The 25,589-nt window shown below is 33.0% G+C and overlaps 1 protein-coding gene across 1 annotated transcript in view; it reads left to right on the top strand.

Moving 5' to 3' along the window:
- The window catches only part of LOC149772842 (uncharacterized), a 66,895-nt gene extending 42,871 nt beyond the window's left edge, over nt 1-24,024 (top strand). Inside the window, exon 3 of the mRNA XM_089947208.1 lies at nt 12,555-24,024. Coding sequence (XP_089803334.1) covers nt 12,613-14,667 — 2,055 coding nt within the window. The 5' untranslated portion in view covers nt 12,555-12,612 and the 3' untranslated portion in view covers nt 14,668-24,024. The remainder of the gene's footprint in view (nt 1-12,554) is intronic.
- Nucleotides 24,025-25,589: the final 1,565 nt, after the last annotated feature.

The following is a 25,589-nucleotide window of genomic DNA, read 5'->3' on the forward strand; positions in this document are numbered from 1 at the left end:
AGGATAATGTGACTGGGTGGGACATGATGCTACATGTCTGCGGCATGATGCCCCAGTGCTAGGAATCACTATAAACTGTCGCACTGCAGACATCGTAGCAATATGACTGAACAATTGTTAAAGCTACATTAAAAATCCAAATCACACACACTTCTCGGAGTGAAATGATTGGTTTTTATCAAGGTCATACTGGGGCTACGTGTTGCTTTATATGTAAACATGATCACGTGATCGTCTATTTCGCAATTAGGCATTTCCAAAATTGCGCATTACATAGTTTTAATAGTGAATCTTAGAGAGAGATCGGACAGTCTGGGCTTAAAAACGTTTGCTGTCTAGTAGTTTCCTTCTGTTGTAGCCAGTTTTCGAGTTATATGTTAATTTTTCATTAGATTATTTGGATTCTAAAATAATAATTCGTTTCTCTTGAAATATTTTTGTGCTCATACAAAGTTCTTGAACAAACACATTTATTAAAAATATTATTCGGATTTCGAACGCCGGAGTGTTACTTCTTGTGTTTCTACAAGGAACTGTAGACTACAGAACAATACATGATGCAGCATACGTCATCGCCTTCCATCTTTGATTCTTCATCGGGACTCGAACTTGAATTCATTAGAACATTTCAATATTACGACTTCTAAAACTATATTCGTGGATTATTTTTGGATTATTTTTAGATTTATTTCTTAAAAAGTAATTTATTATTTTTTCATTTTTACAGTATTTTTCCAGGGAATATTTGTTAAATTTTTCAAAGCTTGTTTTTTTAATACCCTTTCTTGTGTTATTGTTTATTCGAGCCTAAACACGTAACATAAGACTAAGTATAGTATACTTGCTCATTCGATTCGATACTGAATGTTCATATAGCACATGACAATCACTAAGTTAAAGAACAAGGACGAGAAGCATGCATGTGGTTAAATTCTAAATCGATACGTAAAATAAGAACTAAACAAAACTAATAATGAAAAATACGAAAGTCACATATTGGAACTAATGGATGCAACTCCTATAGTTTACCTTGTGGGAATAGTTTACAAGCAATTAATCCTACTCATTGATTTGTTTACATCTCTGATAAATAATGTAAATAATAAACCCACTAATGTCAAAATAAGAAAAATTGTATGTTCATCTAGGACCAGAGTAAACCTGTTCAACCGTTTATAAAAAAGCTAGATGTTTACACTGCCAATAATTCCAGGAAATTCTGCTGTTGTTTCTTTGACTAACTCAAAGTAATAATTTCCAATTTTCATTTTGTATTTTTTATTCATATTGCCAGCGATTAAATCACCTTTGTGGCTTGTTTAATCTACACCGCCACATGTTTCTCCTCTGCCTCCAATGCTTTACAAAATTTGCTTATTATAAAGAAGTAGTTGTCGTCATGTCAACGGCACTGGTTATATCACATACTGTATCAACCTTACCTTTAAACAGTCAATTTCAACATTTCACTTAATGGTAAGTTTTCTAAACTTTCGAATTATATTATTCAGAATATTTCTGAAAACTCTGTATATTTTGTTAGATTGTAACCACGTGTGATTTTGAAGGACTTAAACAATTTCCAATATTATCGTAATACTGCGTCTTTGTTGGTCCATTTCTTTGCCGATTCGGTTTTAAGCTAGTTAATCTGTTTTAAATACATTTCAAAATCAGATGTAATGTATTTTGCATGTAGCAATCGTTTGAAAATATAGTGAGTGCATAACTGACCCATAGTCAAACATAACGAAGACATAGTATAGCTAATTATGCAAATTTTAGTCCGTCCTGTAATGACTGTAGTCAATAAAATTGTTGCCCAATACATGTTTTGAAGGAGCAATCCTTTTAAACATTTGCCAGTAGGTAAGTAGCTTAGCAGCTGGAAAGGAGAATTTTGTAATAGGTGTAAACGAGAAATAGTACTAGTGGTCGAAAGGTCCGAGGTACTTGGTCAAAAAACACAGAGAGAAATATAAACATTACAGCTGCACAACCGAAAAAGACATAGCTTTCGCAAAGTGTACAAAGCACAACACAGAGTCAATAAATCAGGTACAAGCCGTGCCTATATATATATATATATATATATATATATATATATATATATATATATATATATATATATATATATATATATATATATATAATGACTTTAAAGTGTTGGTATTAAGGAATTGATACATCAATACTGCTGGCATATCAAAATGTTATCCACCCATGACGCATTAATACGCTGATGTAAATGTTGTTCCAACATTAGGTTATATTTCAAAAAAAAGTTATCATTTTTATATTCATTAATCTGTGACGAATTGCTACTGATTAATCATCAGTGTTGTATTAAAATAACGGTAACAATATTAATAATCCCCGTCTTCTAAGTGAATTAACCATATGCAGCAGTTCATCGAAATCCCCCCCCCACCCCCATGCTTAGAGAGATAATACCAGGAATTATGTGGCGTGAAAGAAATAAAAAAAAAGACTTAACTTGCGCGAAGTACCCTGCAAGAAACCGTGACTTATGTTAGGTGTAGACATTCCAAGGGATTTTAATACAGTGTTCACAATACTAGTGATACAAAGTTGCAACGTTGCAGCACACTGTGAAGAATTGTAAGGTACGTTTATTTTAAGAAGGAATACGCATACTGTAATCTATTTAATGCGTTATTCATATATATATATATATATATATATATATATATATATATATATATATATATATATATATATATATATATATATATATATATATATATATATATATATATATATATATATATATATATATATATATATATATATATGTGTGTGTGTGTGTGTGTGTGTGTGTGTGTGTGTATGTACGTATATGTACATAATCTTTCATCGTGTTTTATAAAACCTATTAATTTGGGTATAAAAACTGATGGATAGATAGACAGATAGACAGACAGACAGATAGATAGATAGATAGATAGACAGACAGACAGACAGACAGATAGATAGATAGATAGATAGATAGATAGATAGATAGATAGATAGATAGATAAATAGATAGATAGACAGACAGAAAGAAAGAAAGCAAGAAAGATAGATAGATAGATATATAGAAAGAAAGATAGACAGATAGATAGATAGATAGATAGATAGATAGATAGATAGATAGATAGATAGATAGATAGATAGATAGATAGATAGATAGATATAATCGAAAATCACCAAGTACTCCTCCGCTATATCCAACAGCTACCAATGGATATCGAATATTACTTAGACTGCAAACAATTAATAAGATAAAAATGATTTGTCAGAAATGCAGTGATGGAACACTACAAAGCAGTTAGAAAGAAATGTAAGGTAGTGTTTTCCGTTATAAATAAGGTGGACGCTAGCATGGCATCAGAGTCAGGCTGCATGCGAATCACAGTGCTAAATTAGACGTTACTCTTATAATAGCCAGTGCGGCTTTTTCTAAGGCTTTGATTGGATTAGTACAAAACTGATTTGACTTATTCTAAAAGGAGAAGTTGATCTAAAGCAAAGTTTTTAAACGTGATGATATAATAACATTTGCTATAAGTAAACTAGGCAGCATTGACGGTATAATCAGCTAAAAGGAAATACACAAAATTGTATAGCCTTACTGAAAGGGAGCAAAGATGAAATTTTAAAAACAAATCATTTGCAGAGGAAGGAAAGAAAGTGAATGAAACATAATGATTTTGATACATACAGATAACAGTGAGTGTATATCGTTACAACAAACAGTATAAATTAGAGCAAGACCTTTTACAATAAAGAGCCCGTTAATTTGTTACAATACTTGACTGTTTGAATTCTGTAAAAGAAATGTTTTGCGTAATACATTAGATAAACTGAGAGCTGTATTACAATCGACGATGTCCCAAAGAAAGAACTCTTACACATCAATCCACAATTAACGACAGCAATTTTTGTAGATAATATATTTTTTTTACAGTTATTACAATCCACAATTAACGGCAGCTATTCTTGTAGATAATAGATTGTCTTGATAGCTACTACAATCCACAATTAACGACAGCAATTCTTGTAGATAATACATTCTTTTGATAGTTTCTACAACCCACGATTAACGAAAGCAATTCTTGTAGATAATAGATTTTTCGATAGTTACTACAATATTTCGGATGACATAAGAAACTATATTTTACATCAGTGACAAGAATAAAACATGATCTATTTTTATTTTTGATGCTTTTACATCAAAATGTACATTTCCAAATTCAAAGATGGAATGACTATAATTCATGGCAATGACGAAAATATTGATGTGTAATGTTTGGATGTAATCCAAATGTTCAAAGTCACTACAAGTAACAAATAAACAGCATATATTACAAACTACAACAATAAATTGCTTATTTTCACATGCTCGATAACTTTAATGGAATCAATGAAACTGATAATGTTGTGGGGTGCTTGAGAGATATTCATGTATAAATTTATCTTCGTCAAAAAATATTCTAAAAATTGTTTCGAATGGTAACTATTTTACGTCGCTTGAATCTGTACCTGTTTAAATGTGTTTCAATGGGACTTTATTTAATCCAAAGTTAATTGTTTTATTACAAAGCTGCTGATGCTCAAATATGTAAGACTTTGGAGGAAATGAATTGAGAGATATGTAACCTTTTCTTCATTCACTTATGATCAACGTTTTCATAATAGAAGGTTCGTCTCAGACTTGACCAAAAGAAATCGAAGTTAGGATGAATTAAATGTAAGACATTTAATCACACACGCATTGGAACCACACGCGTACGCCATTCCGACAATAATACTATACATGTATTTTGTTTACCCATCTATGGCTACTAGCATGTACATGATCATGTGCATTTGGTGTTAACAATGACTGCACGTAACACCACAATTTATACATCACTTCAAATATCTTGCTGTTGGATTGTAGGATTAGTAATCACCCCTTAAATATTTTCTTACGAATTAACATAACACATCTGTTTCGAGTTTTTTTTTTACCAGGATCGGAATTGACATGTTTACAAGTCAGGATGCTTCCATCGACGGGGATTAATGGTAATTTGGAATGTGCTCCAAAACCGGGTAAATTATAGTTCTAATATCATTGCAACGGTTCTTTACTCCAGCTTCAGCAATACCTGAAGCATTGCCATATCTATAGCTGAGCATATTTGCTTTATTTTAACCGTAATGTCGTGTTTATGACTCATTTCACAACCATTGCTGCATATATATTTATATACAAATAAGGTAGCTAAGGGAAACTCAATCAACCAATTAAAACGCTTGTTGCATTCCGCCTCGTGACATAGTTTCAATGACTCCACAGCAGGAGAGTGTCGTACTCAAATGACAAAGCGTATCGAAATGCAGCTGAATGTACAAAACACATATATTAATTATATCATGGCGAAAGAAACATTATGGTATTAAACAGTGTAAGCCTCAAGGTAACTATTTAACGCAATGTTCCGAGAAACGTACATGAAGTATGGCAAGTATCCATAGCTTGACAGCCTTCGGTTATGTGAGCGAGTCTTCATTCTTCACATTATCACGACACCTTGTAAAGGGAGAACGTATTTGCGTGACTTTATTAGGAAATACATAAACATAGAAATTAAATATTCGTTACTGATATAAAACACGGAAGGAACACGGCTTACAATAAATTAAGAGCTATTAAATAGAGTGTTACTGATAGAGACAACAAAATCCCACAACTACACAAAACTGAGTGATATGAAACGAAATTATTTGAGATGTGCACACGGCGTGTCAAAATGAAAATCATCACACCGTAAAATGCTTTGCAAGTTTTGCAAATATTAAGATGAAGATCTGGTGATAAGTCTACTATCTACAGCCAGTCCATAGAGGTATTAGAATGAGATGGATACTTCGGAAAGCGACAGATAAACATAGAAGAAATCTCGGGAAGATTGCAACACATTGCAGTCTACTCTAGAACAGTTACAGATAAATTTTAAGTCATGAAATCCAACAAAAGGTTCTTGACATTAAGCATGCAATTAATTAGTCATGAAACCAACTTATGCTGTACATATGATTGATTTGAATTGTAAGATCATAACGACGAAAGTTTTAGATTTGCAATATATAACATACTGAGATGAAGCAATCCAAACCAAATAAAATCATGTGTTGATGGTACAAGGTAGAATTGACAAATTAGACGAAACAGTTAAACGAATGGGTAACGATTTAAATGATCTGGAGGAAATGTTTATGACAGGGACAGGTACATTTAAAACTGAAATATATACAAAATAGTTTTTGTATTAGGAGATAGAAGTGATACAGTCAAAACGAACAACAACAACCAATATAATCGACATTTAAAACTGAATTGAACACGGAAATGGACATAAAAAGTTTTGCATTAAAACGTTTTGTAAATGAATTTAAAAAATGAAATCAATAATAATAAAAACGAGATACCAGACCAATGTTTAGATGTATATGGCAATGCAATTTATACATTGTTCCAAGTCAGGTGTACCGATAAAAATACTTTCATCTGTTCGGGAGATAAAACACCAGAATTAAAAGCTTCATTTGAAGCACAAATAATGAAGGACTGATGGAAAGTTTTAAAGTCTGAAGCTACACCCTAGACATTAGAGAGCAGTTACGGATTTACCTCTGTTCGATCAGAATACAAGTTACGGATTTAACTTTGTTCGATCAGAATACAAGTTACGGATTTACCTCTGTTCGATCAGAATACACGTTACGGATTTACCTCTGTTCGATCAGAATACAAGTTACGGATTTAACTTTGTTCGATCAGAATACAAGTTACGGATTTACCTCTGTTCGATCAGAATACAAGTTACGGATTTACCTCTGTTCGATCAGAATACACGTTACGGATTTACCTCTGTTCGATCAGAATACACGTTACGGATTTACCTCTGTTCGATCAGAATACACGTTACGGATTTAACTTTGCTCGATCAAAATACAAGTTAAAGTTTCAAATATGATCCATGAGAATACAAGTTACGGATTTAAGTAATTTCCACCACGTTTTGCAGAATCTAAGATACGAATTTAACCATGCTAAATCAGAATACAATGTAGAGATTTAATTATGATCCATTAGAATGCAAGTTATATATATGCAGGAAGTAACGAATTTAACTATGCCCTATGATAATACAACTTATGGATTTGGTTATACTCCATCACGTTTTGCAGGAATTTATGAATTTAACTATGACCCATGATGATGCAACGTATGGATTTTGTTATACTCCATCACGTTTTGCAGGAAGATATGAATGTAACCATGCTCCATGATAATGCATTTTATGGATTTGATTATACTCCATCACGTTTTGCAGAAAGTTATGAATGTAACCATGCTCCATGATAATGCAACTTCTGGATTTGATTATACTCCATCACGTTTTGCAGAAAGTTATGAATGTAACGATGCTCCATGATAATGCAACTTCTGGATTTGATTATACTCCATCACGTTTTGCAGAACGTTATGAATGTAACGATGCTCCATGATAATGCAACTTCTGGATTTGATTATACTCCATCACGTTTTGCAGAAAGTTATGAATTTAACGATGCTCCATGATAATGCAACTTCTGGATTTGATTATATTCCATCACGTTTTGCAGAACGTTATGAATGTAACGATGCTCCATGATAATGCAACTTCTGGATTTGATTATACTCCATCACGTTTTGCAGAACGTTATGAATTTAACGATGCTCCATGATAATGCAACTTCTGGATTTGATTATACTCCATCACGTTTTGCAGAAAGTTATGAATTTAACTATGCTCCATGGTAATGAAACTTATGGGTTTGGTTATATTCCATCACGTTTTGCAAAAAACAAGTTAGGGATTTAACTATGCTCCACCATTATATAAGTTACGGATTTCTCCATCAGAGGACATGTTACGAATTTAACTATGGGCCATGAGAATACAAGTTATGGGTTTAACCAAGCTTACGTTACGGATTTAATCATGTACCATCAGAATACATATTACGAATTTAACTATGGTCAATTTGAATGCGAGTTATGGATTTAACTATGCTTTGCAGAAAACAAGTTTTATATTCAGCCATTCTCTATCAGAATACAAGTTATGGATTTACTTGTGTTCTATGAGAATATATGTTACGGATTTAATTATGCTCCATCGCGATTTGCAGAATACAAGTGACGGATTTAACTATGCTCCATCAGAGTACAAGTTACGGATTTAACCAAGCTGACGATTTGCATAATACAAGTTACGGATTTAACCAAGCTGACGATTTGCATAATACAAGTTACGGATTTAACTATGCTGCATCAGAATACAAGTTACGGGTTTAACAATGTTCCATCAGATTACAAGTTCCGGATTTACCTATGCTGCTTTACGTTTTGCAGACAACAAATTATGGATTTAACTAAGCTCCATCAGAATACAAGTTACAGGTTGGTTCATTAGAATACAAGCTACCGATTGAATTATGGTCCTTCTGAATCAAAGTTCTGGATTCAACTATGCTTACATTTCGCACAATACAATTTACGGATTTAACTATGCTCTATCACGTTTTGTAGAATGCAAGTTACGGATTTAACCATGCTCCATCAGGATACAAGTTACGGACTGAAACTATGCTCCTTCACGTTTTGCAGAATACAAGTTACGGATTTAATGATGCTCCATCAGAATAATAGCTACGGATTATTAAATTATGATCTATCAAGTTTTTTTAAATACAAGTTACGGATTTAACCATGCTTCATCAGAATACCAGTTACGGATTTAGCTATGCCCCATCAGAATACGAGTTACGGATTTAATTATGCTCTATTACGTTGTGTAGAATACAAGTTACAAATTTAACAAAGCTCCTCAACATTACAAGTTACAGCTTTAAGTATGCTCCATCAAAATGCAAGTTAAGGATTTAGGAATGCACAATCACGATTTGCAGAATACAAGTGACTGATTTAAACATGCACTGTCAGAATATAAGTTAAGGATTTAACCAAGTACCATCATCTTGCAAGTTATAGATTTAATTATTCTTCATCAGAATGCAAGTTACGAATTTAACCATGCTCCATCAAAATACATATTACTGATTTTACTATCCTCCATCAAGTTTTGTAGATTATAAATTACGGATTTAACCATGCTCCATCAGAAAACAAGTTACGGATTTAACTGTGCTCCACGAGAATACAAGTTATGGGTTAAATTATGTACATCATGTTTTGCAGAATTCAAGTTACAGATTTAACATTGTTCCATCACGTTTTGCATAATACATGTTACAAGCGAAATATACTTCGCAGCAAGATGTCATTCTAATCGTTTGTATCAGATTGTATATTGAAGATGCGCACTTTTCGGTCTTTCACGTTCATCTTTACACTGAATTAAATGTTAAAACCATCATGTTACTTATACGTTAGACGCTAAAAGAGAATCCGAATGTTCCTTTTGTACACGAGCAAGTCACCAAATTATTCTTAACAGTAAACAAAATCACGAGCAAACCATACAAAGGAGACCATTGTTTTAATTATTAAAGTGAAGCGCAAAGGAGGAATAGGCAAGTCAGGATATACAATATATCATTATGTTACAGTAAAACTTGGCATATTAGCACGTTCAAGGCTGCTGACACATCAGCACAGTCAAGATTGTAATTAATTTGTAACACAGCTAGAATTCATTCGGATCCCCATACTTTTGGATTTGAGGAAAATTTGAGACTTAATTCACAATACTGTAAAAAAAAAAACAAATTTCGCTTTGCATTGTAGAAAATAAATTATTTCATGAATTTTACAAGACTGGTTGGTTTTTGCTTTTTTCTGTTACACATGCACAAATACATAGATACATACATACATACATACATACATACATGCATACATACATACATACAAAATAATGCCTGATGTGTTCGATCACATTAAACTGTGCAAAATATAGGTTAAGTTCATCGCTTGCATATAGACAGATGCCGCTGTTAAAGTAAATGTAGCTTAATATGGATGGGATGCATTCTTACATGAGAAGATACTGGCAGAACTGAACGAGAAAAACATTGGTGGTGGGAATTAAATTCATTTTGATTTTATTCCATTAGAAATCCGAAATGAAAATATGCAGCAAGAATATAAACCAACTTACAGAATTGACGCAGTAAGAAAAAGCTCCAATTCAAATATTCCTATTATTTTATTTGGGAGGTACGATTAAGTTTTTCAAAAAAATATATATGTTTTTAATTATTTATTTTTTAATTAACTAAGACACAAAAAATAAAAAAATTAATATGATATTAATTTAGCCATGAACGTTTACCTGTTTGATTAATCGTCAGAGACCGGAACTGTTTGACTCGAATAACGATCCAATCGCTTCCTTTGGGAAAGCTGCGGACGTTTGGCTCACTCGTGTCTCTGTAATTTACCTTGATGTTTTAATATTCCTACAAATTAGTCGTGAATATTTAATGAATTTTGTTTGCTATCATCCATCGGGCAGCGGACCGTTAAGAGGGGCATTTCCTTCGTCAAAATAATTGGAAGAAAATTATCAACAAGACATGATTTACACCATGCTAGCAATGTAATTTGCATATTCCGTATAGCATTCGCACAACGTGTCCCTTGCAACAAATCAGAGTTGCTGTGTTTACTTATCTCCAATCCCCAGGTCCTTTTTTTTTCTCCTCCTCCTTCTCTTCATCATCATCATCATCATCATCATCATCATCTAACACAATTATCATCATACCATTATATCATCATTACCAATAATGTTTTCTGTATGCCAACATAGGAGAGTAGAAAACAATGCCGCCATGATAACAGGTGATTTAGTTATACATATATAATGCTATCGTCATTTCTTTCTTTTGTGATATTGACAATTATCAAATGGAAACATATCACACCATCGATTATTCGAACTCTCGCATTCCATCTTTCTATATATATCCATACATATATGCCTATCTATTTACCTATCTAAAACATATATACGTACATATTGGGTCTGTTCCGTACAATACAGTATTATCGATCGTTCCAAATAGCATCGCGAATTTTATGCTATCCGTAGCTCGGTAAATTTTCAGGTCAGGGTCATTACACGTAAATAAAAGTGCCCAATTCGTTTAACACAAAGTATTTAAAGTTAATTAGGTACTTTTAAGTAAAATTAACGACTGACCTGAAAATGTACTGAGTTACAGAGAGGATAAAATTCCCCAAGCTGTTTGGAACGAATAATAATAGTACATCCCGGTGGTACTCGTTAAAAATAGCATGAACACAATCTGTGCAAAGAAAACAACAATGAAAGAAAGAATTATCAAACAAATAGAAACAAAGCAAAATAAAGAAATGCTAGAAAAGAAAACAAAACAAATCATGAGAGATTTAAAAACTTATGACACAGACTCGAATAACTTCTTATCATTTACACAATTCTTTTCTTTACTAAAATTATAATAAATTATATTCTCTCCATGTGTGATATTACCTTTGTTATATATATATATATATATATATATATATATATATATATATATATATATATATATATATATATATATATATATATATATGTTGCTTCCTTGGGAGTTCTAGGTACTGTTATTGGAAGTAGCCTACGTCTATTACCAGAATTTGTACATCAATGAACTAATACTTCACTCGGCAAACTTTGCTGCCTTTTAATAACAAATGCTTAAATCTCGAATTGGTATATCAATGATACAGCAAAAATTATATATATATATATATATATATATATATATATATATATATATATATATATATATATATATATATATATATGTGTGTGTGTGTGTGTGTGTGTGTCTGTCTGTCTGTCTGTGTGTGTGTGTGTGCAGTGTAAGAATAACAATGGGGCACAGCACAGTTTGTGTGTGTGTCTGTCCCGTCTGTCTGTCTGTCTCTCTGTGTGTGTGTGTGTGTGTGTGCACAGTGTAAAAATGACAATGGGGCACGGCGCAGAGCAAAAATTGTTTGTACTTTATGTGAGAAACAATAAGCTTGTGTGACAGTATTACATCGGACTCTTAAAAGGTATTTTAGTTTTATTTCTTCTGCAGTAATGAGGTTATTTTCGTACTCGTTTTACTGATTGCTTTGAGTCCTCTTTGCCATGCATGATTTAGGAATTATTTATTAGACGGAAGACAATTTATCAAGATATCTGCAAGCATTCTATAAGTACCGGTTTTAAGTTTTATTTAGAACATTAAATATCAAGATTCATGCAAGAAATAGTAAAAAACAATGAGATCATTGTAAAGTCAAGTATACTGGTTGCATATTTTATCAATGTAGTTAAATGTATTGTTTGTTTGCTGATCACCTGCTTCTTGACTTCATTATCCAGTGCGACAAGTTTGATTTTCATGTAGAAACTTCAGTACATTTTCATATTACTTTATTCGAGCCAATAACACAGAGTTTATTTTCCTTTCAGATTGGTTCCTTTCGGTTGATGTGTCAGTTCAGCAGTGCAACATTTTCTAAGTGCTACAATGGTTTCAATCTGTCATCCGACTAAAGAAATCCAACTTTGTGCCTATTTTCTATTGGTACTTTTCGAATTGTCCACCCAAAATTGCAGGTTTCCTAAATATGTACAAACAACATCGGCGTGGACCGCCAGCTATAACGATGGTGTGACGTTTAAAGCATACTTCCGTGGTGACGTCATCTCTGCGTCCAGGTGCCGAACTGGGCTTAGCCAGTGTCAGGAATACGAGAGGAGATGCATTCAGAAGGAAGCCAACGACACCTACGAGGTGGAACATACCGATAAGAGCCTAAAAACTCCTGCTAAATTTCTCTGTATGCAGTTCATTCGTCGATCAGATAATATTATTCAAATTAGGGAATCGCAACCTCTGTCTTATCACAGCCCGAAGTCATGCGATGATGATAGTCTCATTTTAGACAACTGGCCTATAGTGTCAATGGAGAACTTTCACAAACAGTCTATTCTTTGCCCATTTATTGGAGGATATAACATGCGTTTGATAACTTCTCACGGGCAGTCCAAATGTCCAGATCAGTACGTTCCCCCGCGAATCGAAAGCGAATGTGAATCAGGGGATGGAATTCATATCAACTTCCGGTCAACAGTATGCATGGACAGTGCACTAGAAATGAAGGTCAATCAGTCCTTATACTGTGTTGCCACGTGGGTCCATGGAAACTATACATTTGTCATCCTTAGACCACAAGAGGAGGATTTCCACGTCTGGTGTCTCAGACTGAAAGGTAAAAGCCCTCTGAATAAAATTGAAGAGGGTCACATTTTTATGGATTTCGTGTGTGACCCTGGGGATGGACATGGACAAATTAGGGACACTTCGAATTATCTGACTCTTGAATTCGAGCAACATATAGTAAATTCAATTTGCGCAGACGAACTAAGCTACTGTTCTGAAAAACGATTTTGTGAAACAGGAATCAGGAGACATTGTCCTAAGGCATGCAAGCAATGTAGCGGGGAGCTCAACCCGTGCACCTTCCCAGAACACTTACGTGGAAATTGGTATGAAGATTACGGAGAGAACAAAAACACCGTTATAATTAACTTCTATGGACTAGAAATAGGAGATGCTGGAAAATTTCAGTGTTATGAAACAGACGGGCATGATTTCCAAAATAGAACCATGTTATTACAGACATTTGATAACGGGTGCTTCCCTCGCTATGCATGCCTTGATATTCAGAAAGTTGCGAACTCAGCTGTTGAATATCGTCTTGGGCAGAGAGTTTCGTGGCCTGTACATGAGTGGGGAAATTTAAAATCTGTTATCTGTAATAATTCGAAATTCCAGCCAAGCAGCGACGAGAAGGCTCGGTTTGGAAAAAGTCTGTCTGAAGAACCGATGAAGATTTTGATCGACTCTCGATACCATTTTAGCGTCAATTGCTCTTTAACCGAATGGACAGGATTCAGAGGTGAAACACTGTACACACGGGAACAAAATCAATGCGATACCTGCTTTATTTACTACGCAAACCACCGTCATTTCTATGACAGAATTGTCAAAGTGGCCCTAAACTGTACTTCAAAAACTGACAGCCAACAGCAGGATTACAAATGCATTGCATCTATGAAGTTCGATGGAATTACACGCGCTATAATCACGAGGTCATTACACAGACACGAAGAGTTCATGTGTTGGATATTCAGAGCAGAGGGGGTGAATCAAGGCGAAGCGGGCAGAATATATGTTTTGAACGCAGCTGACTGCCATAAAGAGGCTGTAAACTCGATCATAAGGGGTGATTTTATCCCAAGAAACTATTATATTATCCCTAGCAATCCTCCTAGATCGTGTCCGTATTTCCCTCTTGCTACCCCCTATGAGCATGAGGATAAAACAAAGTTGGAACAACCTGACAGAAAATCAACTTCAATAGATATCCCAACAGTTGCTACTATCACACCCCGATACAGGCTCCCTACACCGAAGGAGACATATAATCCAAAGAACGGTTCACCTGTGCATATTTATATTCCACCGTGCATTTTATTGCAAATGATGTTGTTTGTCTTGAAACATTTTATTCGGTGATGATATATTGTTTATTAGAAGGAGATCTATATAATTTTGAATTGAAAACATTTAGCGATGTTGGCATATCAGATTGGGACATTTCGTACACATTAAATGTACGTGTGTGATTCAAAGATGTCTTCGCTTTTAACAGAAACATAAAGCAAATTACATAATGTTTTGCCATCTTTGAGCTATCCTAAAGTGGTACATATGCGTTAAGTTCAATGTTCTTATATTCCTTTAGATAGCATGCCGGTCCAAGGAGAAATATCTTGATAAATCATGATCCATCATTCCATATTTGGAACAAATTGTTACTGGCTTAGTGAGAATGTTGTATCTTTCATTAAAACTAAGCAAGACTGTTAATGATTTGTACTAATTCATAAAAAGTGATCGAAAATACGAGACGAGTGCATGATAGTGATTCAAGTTTGAAATTATTCTGCTTTTTAAATACTTAATATGTTTATTTCATTCGTGCATCTATTTCTGTGTTATGCAGCCTGCTGATTCCAAACGGTACGCGATTTCTAATAAATAGAGCCATCTAGATTCCTTTAGAAGCAAACGGAATGATATATTTGTACTAAACAAAGTACCTTTTGAATTCGCAATCTAATTTCAGAAGGTTGATAATATTTGGTTGTTTTTCAAAACGTCTATTCATTTCACAAGATTATACAAAAGAAATATCCCAAATATATCTGGTTTGTATAAACATGTACAAACGGAACGAAGTTAATAACATTTTTAGATGTACTGATTAGCATAAACACAAAAATAACAACCTGAGAATGCTTAATCTTCACGGTATCCCAAACAAAATTTGACCAATGAGAAAAAGATTATAATATATCTACTCATTTACATAAACGAAACTGACCTATTAAAAAGAAAACGGAATATGTTTTATGTAATCATTAACATAAACTAAAACTGACGCATCAGAAAAGCTACTGGCCGACATAAAGACTGACCAATCTCAAAGCGGAGAATGTCCTATCTACTAATCAACATAAACAAAGGTTGACCAATCAACACCTATTCACCTATCACAAAAGTGGAGAATGCTTGATCTGTCCATTAACATGATTATTTATATGAGAATTTTACTACATATAAAAAATATTTTTATTTAGACAGGACTGATAAAGCGTGCTAAAATTAGACGAAATGAATTATATAGAGTGGGAAAGGGTACTGTTATACAGAGAAAAGTACATGGGTGTCCAAATGGGTTAATTGTCACCTCGAAACAGTTCCAGCCAGATAAAATTGCGTAATTTGTCACACATATATGGCGATCTGATTAGTCAATGATCCATTTTACCACCATACTGTACGGCGTTGTAGCAGTGATAGCATCTTTCAATGAAAGGTAAACCACTATGAGGCGTATGATGATGACTCGTCTGCAAAAATGATTCTTGAGAGTTAATATTTTTATTACATATTCGATGATCGATGTGCATTTTCGCTTCATCATTCTAAGGTTTCGTCAAACAAAATCGGTATTTTTTTCATGTGATTAATTACAAAATGTTGACTATATGTTTAACTGATTTTATATTTTTTACTTTTATCTTGTAATGATCACTAAACGTTTTGCAGAATTGTAGCAGCTATGCCTATTAACTCTGTCATTTAGTATTTCATGTTTATGTTGTTTGAAAGGCTTTATCTTCATAGCGTTTTCATTTATATATTTACTTATTATTTAATTTTAGCAATGATTTATATTTACCTTTTCATAACTTTGTTCTGTGGTGGCATCATATTGGCAGTATTGTGCTGGCATGACATTGAATCCAACTACGTAGTACATACTTATATTTCTGCCAATTTCAAATACAATTCATGGAAACCGTCGACTAATTTTAGGGCTGGCAAAACATAGAATTTTTAGGAATTATTACTATAAATAATTGTTTAAGATGAGCACACATGTAAAATATCCAACTTCTTACATTGCGCCATAGATATGACTTTGTTTGAATCAGTTTCAGATTGTTTATCAAACAGTCGGTATGCAGTTTAATGTTTTTGATATGTCAAGATGATAGCATTTAACTTTATGTGAATCTGATTGGTCTAAATAGATCCATTAAATTCTGATTGGTCTAAATAGATTCATTAAATTCGTGCCCTTTATTCTCTGATTGGCTGCGACCGTGTTAATTTTCCATACCCTGTTTTCCAAAACAATTTTTGTTTGCTTTTACTATTATCATTTAGGAAGAACTTTATCAAATCGATTGCCGGGATTGAATTTGGTGAAAAAGGCTCCGTATTTCAGAATATGGCCAATTTACCACACATGGGGCAAGTTAAAAATATAATTAAAAGTTTTGGTCAACGGATAGAGGGTTTGGAGGGGTATAACAGGTACCAAACCTATGAAAATTTGGTTTAAATGTGAACTTATAGGAGCAAATAAACTCGACTGTGTTCAGAGAAGAATTTGGAAAAATCAGTGTCTTCCAAATATCGAACGACATCCAAACAAAGCATCGTTTTTTGTGGTTTTTTTTAAATCAAGTAATGCAAATATCCGGTCACAAATATATTAAATCTTGAATTACTAGACTCATCATCATCTTCAGTCTAGATTTTGTACAGTTTCTGCATCCAATAATCGTCCCTTAACATGCATATCCAACAAGTAGAAATGGGACCTTTTCTGTCGTATACAATTATGCGTCTATAGTAGTGGAATTATCACACTATAGGTGGAAACCTTGTAAACGTTCTCGTAGAAAACGATGTCTCTGTCTCACCTAACATAACTCTAGCTAACTATGTGACATCACACATGACTTTTCATCGGAGGTCCAGAATTGAAATATGACGCATGTCAAACATTCTAATGATTTGAAAGGACAGTTGCTCTTTGAATTATAATAGGCAAAAGGATCTACTTTCAAATGTCACTGGTTATACAACTGCTAGTGTTGTTTTTTATTACGTACACCAAATGAAATGTACAGTGTCTGATTCAGAATAAACGATGTTATTTCTTCTTCTTTCTCTCTAAACTACTTCCATTAAAAAAATCTATGCGATAAACATGATCTCAAATGTGAATAAATTTATTATTAAATTTATGAAACTATTTGAATAATTTCAAGCTTTTGCAAACCTATATATACGTTAAAGAATGAAACGTTGCACATGACGTCAAAATAGAAAAATATAACTTATTAAATAACAATTTAAGACAGAACAATGTTCTTGTTTGAATCTTGAATGGGAATGTAACCCGATACATTACGTATTGCTCAAAATACGTTTCTTCTTGCTCAAGCAAATAATATAAGTAATTCTGCTTATTATAAATTGTAAACGAATAAGTGTTTTTCACGCTGACTTCACATTACAGGTGTGACCTAAATGGAACTGTTGTGTTGCGTTCCTGGTAAAGTTTACAAGCAATATTATTTATTAAACAAACGTTGTCCCGTGTTACATAATTCGTATTTATACGAGCTAACACCCGGCTGTAATATGACTTGTCTACGGCCGATAGGGCAAATGTTTGAATAATTACTGTAATAATTTAACGGCGAAGTATTTTTGTATATTACTCTAATTTAAGATGAATGGAGCCTGATTTTAATTCTTGTAATAATTGCGCCATATCGTGACTACACTGCCGTATATGCTTACTTGAAAAATAATAGTGCCCATGTGAATTTCAGACATAATCAATAAAATTACCTCAAACCTTGTTGACACAAATTCGTGCTTTTCGTCATGTGAACAAAATCTTAATTTCTGCCCATTCTCAGAAACTAGTTAGAAAACCTGTTTAATAATTTTGACATTTCGCTCCATATGACTCTCAAATGATAGAAACTATTTTTATGTCTTTTAAAACTTTAATTTTATAATAGGTAGTTAGGTCAGATCGTCTGTTTAAAATCTCAAAAAGAATACCACAATAACACTTCCGAATTCCTATTTTTGATTGGCTGATTCCAGCTGATTACGTGCTGCATGGTGATCTTTAATATAAGCATGGCATTAAAATCGGTGCCGGAATATGTGCGTCAATCATACAAAAAAGCACAGAAGCAATTCCTTTGGACACGTGATGGGAATATTTCATTCAGATAAGTCGACGAATGCGAGATATTTCATGTAAATTCAGAATTAGACATCCTAGTTTCATCCTCTGACATTTATCATATCATAATTAATACAGAACAGCTATTTCTAATTTTTAATTGGAACAAACAAGTAAAAGAGTTTCACTGAATATATACCATTCGAGAATTTAATTTTCAAGCTCGACCTCTTGTATGTCTAAAAAGAATGTACGGCATTTTGTTATCCTTTTGTTTAGATTTATAAATACCTTACCATAAAACTTCCTCAATTATGCTAAGTATATAATACAGGAAACATAATATACGTAATACATTATCATATAAGTTAATGATGTTTATTAACATAACTAATTATGCAAATTATACTTTATTGTGCTTTAATATCCATTAATGTTTTATTAATCGTGTTGTTTCCGGGCATTTCAAATTGTATTCCCATTTTTGATTGGCTGATTCCAGCTGATTACATTAATATAATGTTGTATAATGTAGACGCTAACACTGAAACAAAGTTGATAATGTGACATCGGTAATACTGTACTATTTTGTACTGAATTCGTATATCGAACATGTTGAGCGGAATTAAATTTTCATTGTCAAATGCTTTTGAATGTTTAAAATTCATATTAATTAAAAGCACTGGTGTTTTAAATTTAGATTATTTTCAAAGTTGAATAATAGCTGTAACACAACTTTGCTGTAATTATTTAAATTGCCTTACAAATAATGTATATCTAATAATTACACGTTACACACACGCACAGATATATATATATATATATAGTGAGAGAGAGAGAGATTCTTTGCTTCATCTGCTACGTAACTGATCTGATTATCTTCTTACATGTAATTTGTTCAAAATCATCCTGTGTGCTCGTTGTTCTAGACAAAGGGCTGTAATATCCATTCTTCCAGAGTTTACATTATGATTTTATCTCGAAATATAACTCAATATTTATTCAATATGTATTGAAGATATTTAGTATGCGGTTTTAACACTGTATCAAGTCTATGTTTCGACTTTAAAGTCAATACACCTTCCCAGTTGTATGCCAAATTAACCAGCCAATTATAACACTCACGAAAACTTTGTACACATCTTCTCGTCTATAGCTTTTTTTAAAATCTATTTCTATCTATCATTCTCTTCTCGTCCTTAGGGCTCGATGTCAGTAATACAGTGTTGTACATTTAGAATTTTATATCTGATTTGTCGATATCTTGTCTTAATGGCAATCACCCCAATGGAGAGCAGTATCAACATAATAAAATTCGTAATGATTATAGATAACCCTATAATACAGTACAGAATGCCCACTGGGACATTCGATAATCGTTCTGTGTTGTTCAGTGGGAAAGGCCTGCAAATAAACGTGATAAATAAGTTTCGAAATATGTTTTTAAGCAATTATATGCAGTTGCTGTATTGCCACACATCAAAAATATTCCATTTGTCTTATTGGTACTCCTCTTAGTCATTTTGTGTGGGGGTATTAAAGGAAAAAGAAATTTCTTTGCTTCGTTTTTTATGCTAGAATCATCTGGAATAAAAATCCTTCGAAGTATAGCTGACGATTTATCAATTTATGCTGTAACAACACATTTAAATTCTCTCATCCATATGTATAGTTTAAAACACGATTGTATTAAAGATTCGTTTACAAAATGCAGAAGCTGCAATACAGACGGCATCATGGTATAATTTCCGATAAACTATTTAACTATTGTCTGAGCGATTTGAACTTTGGCTATCATAACAGGATGCCAAAATAGCAATGTATGGATAATTATGATGCGCATGTTTTCAATTCTGAGAAAAAATATCCAAAACCATTTTGGAAAATTACACGGTCTCTTTTTGAAAGACACAAATTCTTCAAAATCCTTTCCAGCATTAAAAAATTACAAGTAATAATTTTTTTTATTAAAATTTACAACTAAAATGAATAGGCTAGCTTAGTAAATGAACATATACGAGCTATTAATGATAGTAATGTTTCCCTCCCATATTTGCAATAAGGAAGCAATGATACACTGAATGAATTACAATTTCTTAGAAAGAAATTACATCTGTTCCTGTAAATAAAGCTAAGGAACCTTATGACGTAAGTCATACAGTGATTGTAGGCTTGGACAAACAACAGGAGCACCACTAATTATTCTTCTTAATCTATCCTCCTAAGAAATTAAATTTCTAGATAGACAGAAACTGCTGTATGTTCTTCTCATTCCTAAAAACATGTGGTTTACACGAAATTTCAAATTATACACATATATCTTCTTGGCTGTGTCGCAACAAATTTCTATGAATAATTATCATCTTTATTACAAGTATCAATCCTTTGCGCTCACACCACTGTTGTTGAACTTATGGAACTGTCTCAAAGTTTATGTAAGTGAATGGAACAATCTCAACATTGTTGTATTGGATGTTTTGAATTTTCAATAAATCTGGATGGGTTTGTTAACGGGAACGTCTGTTTTAAATGAACGAATATCTGTTCCAGATATTATACCGAAATTGTGTGAAAGCTATCTAAGTATTGGAACGATACATATTTAAGAGACAAGAGTATGAATACTGTCTTACTACAAAGATCTGTTATTGAGCCTTTCTTGTTTCAAATCTATGTAAACGACGTCTCTGATGGCACAAGTTTTCTCACCTGTCTCTTTGGAGGTGATTCCGCTTTACAATATTCATCCTCATTTAGTCTTGAAGTTAAACAGCTCATAAAAATTGATCTAATAAATTGGTTCTTAAAATTCAATCCGGGAAAAATGGTCACGTTTGTCACGAATATAAAAGTAGCAAAATTAGCTGAATTTGTTTCTTCGGCATGTGGCTTTTCATCATCTTGGAGTACTACTTCCATAAAATATCAGATTGACACGTGATATCGATAGCATTCTGAAAACAGTATTATTTCGAAAAGCCAAAGCTAAAATACAACGTGCCAGGCAGACGATCTCTAAGTTATAAATTGGCCATATCAAGGGCATTATGGAATATGTAGTCTGGGATGAATGTTCATTGACTGCTTTGTCAAAGCTTGAAAACCCACAGCCTGAAGCGGCAAGAATACTTACATGTCTTCGAGACTACACAATTTCCGGAGAAAAAACACTCATTTCACGATATAGTATTGTGTTTTTAATAAAAATGTAACTGTTTAAATTCAGATTTTTAAGACTAATTTTAAAATAATAAAACAAAAGTATGTAATACTGTATTATAAAAGTATGTATTACTGTAGGAAATTTGTAATTTAATTCCAAAACCATGCAGCAAATTGTCATATCCTGAAATTTACACGCTCTTCTACCAATAGTAATTCAACAAACATATTCACATTTTTTCCTACTCCATTATCCTTTTAAAATTAGCTACAAAAAGTTAGAATTGTAGATCTCCGTCTTTATCACTCTAACATGCCAGTGGAGGAAACTGTATATTATTTTAGAGCCATGTGTAGGACACTTTAAAAGTCAAGAAGTAAGGTGGAACTAATATTACGGCACTTGACGAATTCAAAACTATATTGACAATAATTTAAGTTTGCCTTAATTTATGTTTGCATGCTTTATTAAATAGCAGTACGATTACGTTCGAAACGAAAAGTTTAGCATTGTGTTATAGAAAATATTAATTATTGGAAATGCTGAATTTATGGTTACAATTGTACAACAAAGTAAATTTTACCCAGTTTCTTGGAGAACAAAGACAATTGCTACTTTTAATTCCAACAAGAATGAGAAATATATTCTAAGTCAGCAATCAGGTTTTAGGGTTTTAATAAAATCGTTTTCATAGAAACAATAAGGTACAGAGTTCACTATCCCCTAGACAATTTTCAGAATTTATTCAGAATACAGTGGCTGTCAATATGATTTAACACAGTAGCAATATTATCACATTGTTTTAGCAGGAATATTCTAACACACTCTGTCTGTCCGTCTGTCCGTTACCAAATCTCCTCCTAAGAAGTTGTCTGAAAATGTATGGAACTGGGTAGTAAAGTTTCCATTGGGGTTACTATCTGCAAGAGATGGTGGTCACTGGCACATACCTTAGGGTCCCTAGCAGAGTGTCGGATATAAGATAAGCACAAATTTAAATTACAATGGGATTTTCAAATATGTTTGACCAAACTCTATACATGCAGTCATAGGATTACGATACAACATATATAAGACAGATTATGTGTGATGTCCTGTCGCTGGGAAACATAGCGACATGGATGGAACATGCAATAAAAAAAATGGGAACTGCGGTGGTCTGAGATTGTATCTGCTTTAGTTATTATTATTATTATTATTATTATTATTATTATTATTAAAATGGTGAGGTTTCTTACCAATTTTCGTCATGTGCGTGTATTATAGTGATGGTTTACATTGATGTAAGTGTTTTATAATTCGGATTGAAGAAAAGACCTAGCTTCCCAACATATATTATATTCATATATGGGGATTAACTAAAATGGTGACATTCTAAACATATATAATAGGTAGTTTGTAAAGATAACTATTAACAAGCACAAATGAAATATCCTTATAATGCATATATTCTTTGTACTAGTAATGGAACCATAAAACCACAGGGAGACAAATGATAATGAACGCTAACGTGACATCATCTTTACAAAATATCCCCCACGTACATTGACTAAGCTTTAAGTGTGTTCTTTATTTCTTCTAATTCACTTCAATCATGTCTTATTTGTTATCTTGACAATTCCTTTTGGTTCCGTTAATTAAGTTTGAAATATGAAATAGAATAATCTTGCTCAAACATTGATACCCTGTACATAAAGTACGCATGAAATATAACAGCACAGTGATATTGTGTCCTACACCTTGGATGAAGTCTTATATATTTTTGATATAAATAATGCCATTTTCTTTTGTTCTCAGAACTACTTTTGTTTTGTAAATATTTGCATAAAACAAAGTTCAAAGTGTCTTGGTAAGTGACAAGTTTTGTCACTGATTGACGTGTATTTCATTGTCTGAAAATTGATCACACAATTATAAAAAAAAATGAAAGATCAGTCTCAATGAATACATTTTAAGGTTAATTTTCTATATCTACTATTCCTTACATTACATATACGATTGCAAATGATTTGTGCTGTTCTTTATTAAATAAATTTTAAATGAGCTAATTCCATTATTCTGTCAAATGATGTTTATTGTTGTCTGCTATTGTACATTTAAATAGTATCTTTCTCTGTCAAAATAAAGTGAGACAATCTCAGCTTCAAGACTCATCTCTCTATTTTGCAATAGGAAGAGATAATTATAGCTCAGTTGTACATTGCTAAAGTATCGCCGTTACTTACAGTAGGGTTTTCGCCACTTTACTCTATTAAATTATCATAAATGTAATCATTTACTAAGAACAAAAGTGATAGGCCAATAAAATGACCTATCATCACTAAATCATTAGTACAAACAGACTAAGATATACGGCTAATACCAAAAACAAAATCGATAAATGCCCCACCAACAAAACACCAACTTACTGTGTGCGATTATCATTTAATACATTTCAGACCTCTCCACTGTCTGATAACTAATAAACAAAGAGTAATATGTATTAAAAAGACAGTGTTGTGTCACAATGGAGTTTACAGCGACTATACAACTATTTTCACAAACATTTTAAAATAAAATTACAAACTAAATACGAATAGGAAAACTAATAAGGCATTAAAAGTAGAATGGAACGAATGATTGCAGAAATGGAATTAAAAATCATGCCAATATTTTAGCCCCAACGCCGCCATTTTTCATACATTTCACCAGTCTTCCAATCTAACTAAAAGTCGGAAAGGGTGGAAATGATCCGTTAAAAAAAGTTATCTGACACTAACCTTTCTTTGAAATAATCAAGATGCTAGGTTTAAAAGACGTTCAAATATTCAATTTAGAATTAAGAGGTGCCACATCTTAATCCAGTCGCCGAAGTCGCTCGTAATTCCGTTTGTTTACGAAAGTACTTCAAAAGTAATGACGCTGTATAATCGACAAATTCCGCTAGTGACTAATCTAATAACAACAACATTCGCACATGGCGGACAAATTGATTCGAGAATGAATGAAAAGAGGTAGACCCGCTTTTTAACTATTGTACAAATGTCATAAACAATACGCTTGATCTTTTTCCTTCATTTCATATACAATTTATTTGTATTTGGAATAAGTAACCTACAATAATATTAACCTAAAATAATAGCACATACAGCTCACCTACCGTATCCGACATATAGTGTTGTTGGCTTCTTCTGTTTACAACGATGACGTTATCAAATCTTGTGTTCCACTTTCGAGTGAAATCAATCGAATGACCCAGAATATTGCAGATGAACATAGGATTAATTCGTACTCATGTGAAAAAATGGCCATATTTCTCGGTTTGAGGGAGAAATTATATGGTTTATAAGGCAATAGATCATCCATATTATTTAGTTTCAAGGGCATCCAAAGATGTTTAGGACCAATATCTTTCAAGATTCAGTATTATTCAGGTGATTGTGCATATACAACGTTTTGCACGTAACGGCGGCATCGGAGCTTGAACTAAGAAACATAAAGATAAACACACATTCCATGCCTTTGACATGTGCGCTGAATATGTGGAAATGTGTCTTAATCTACAATTTGATCGATCGAAGTGAAACATCGTACTTTGCATGTAACAAACAGCAGATATTGTCTGCTTGTATGCTACTATACAGGAACATTGCATTACTAGTAAGAAAGGTACATTGTATAGTCTGATATGAGAACGAAGGTCTACAGATCGGTTCTTGCCTAAAC

The sequence above is a fragment of the Sinohyriopsis cumingii genome, unplaced genomic scaffold (genome assembly GCF_028554795.1).
Source record: "Sinohyriopsis cumingii isolate HCF-2022 unplaced genomic scaffold, ASM2855479v2 utg001101l, whole genome shotgun sequence".
Taxonomy (NCBI): domain Eukaryota; kingdom Metazoa; phylum Mollusca; class Bivalvia; order Unionida; family Unionidae; genus Sinohyriopsis; species Sinohyriopsis cumingii.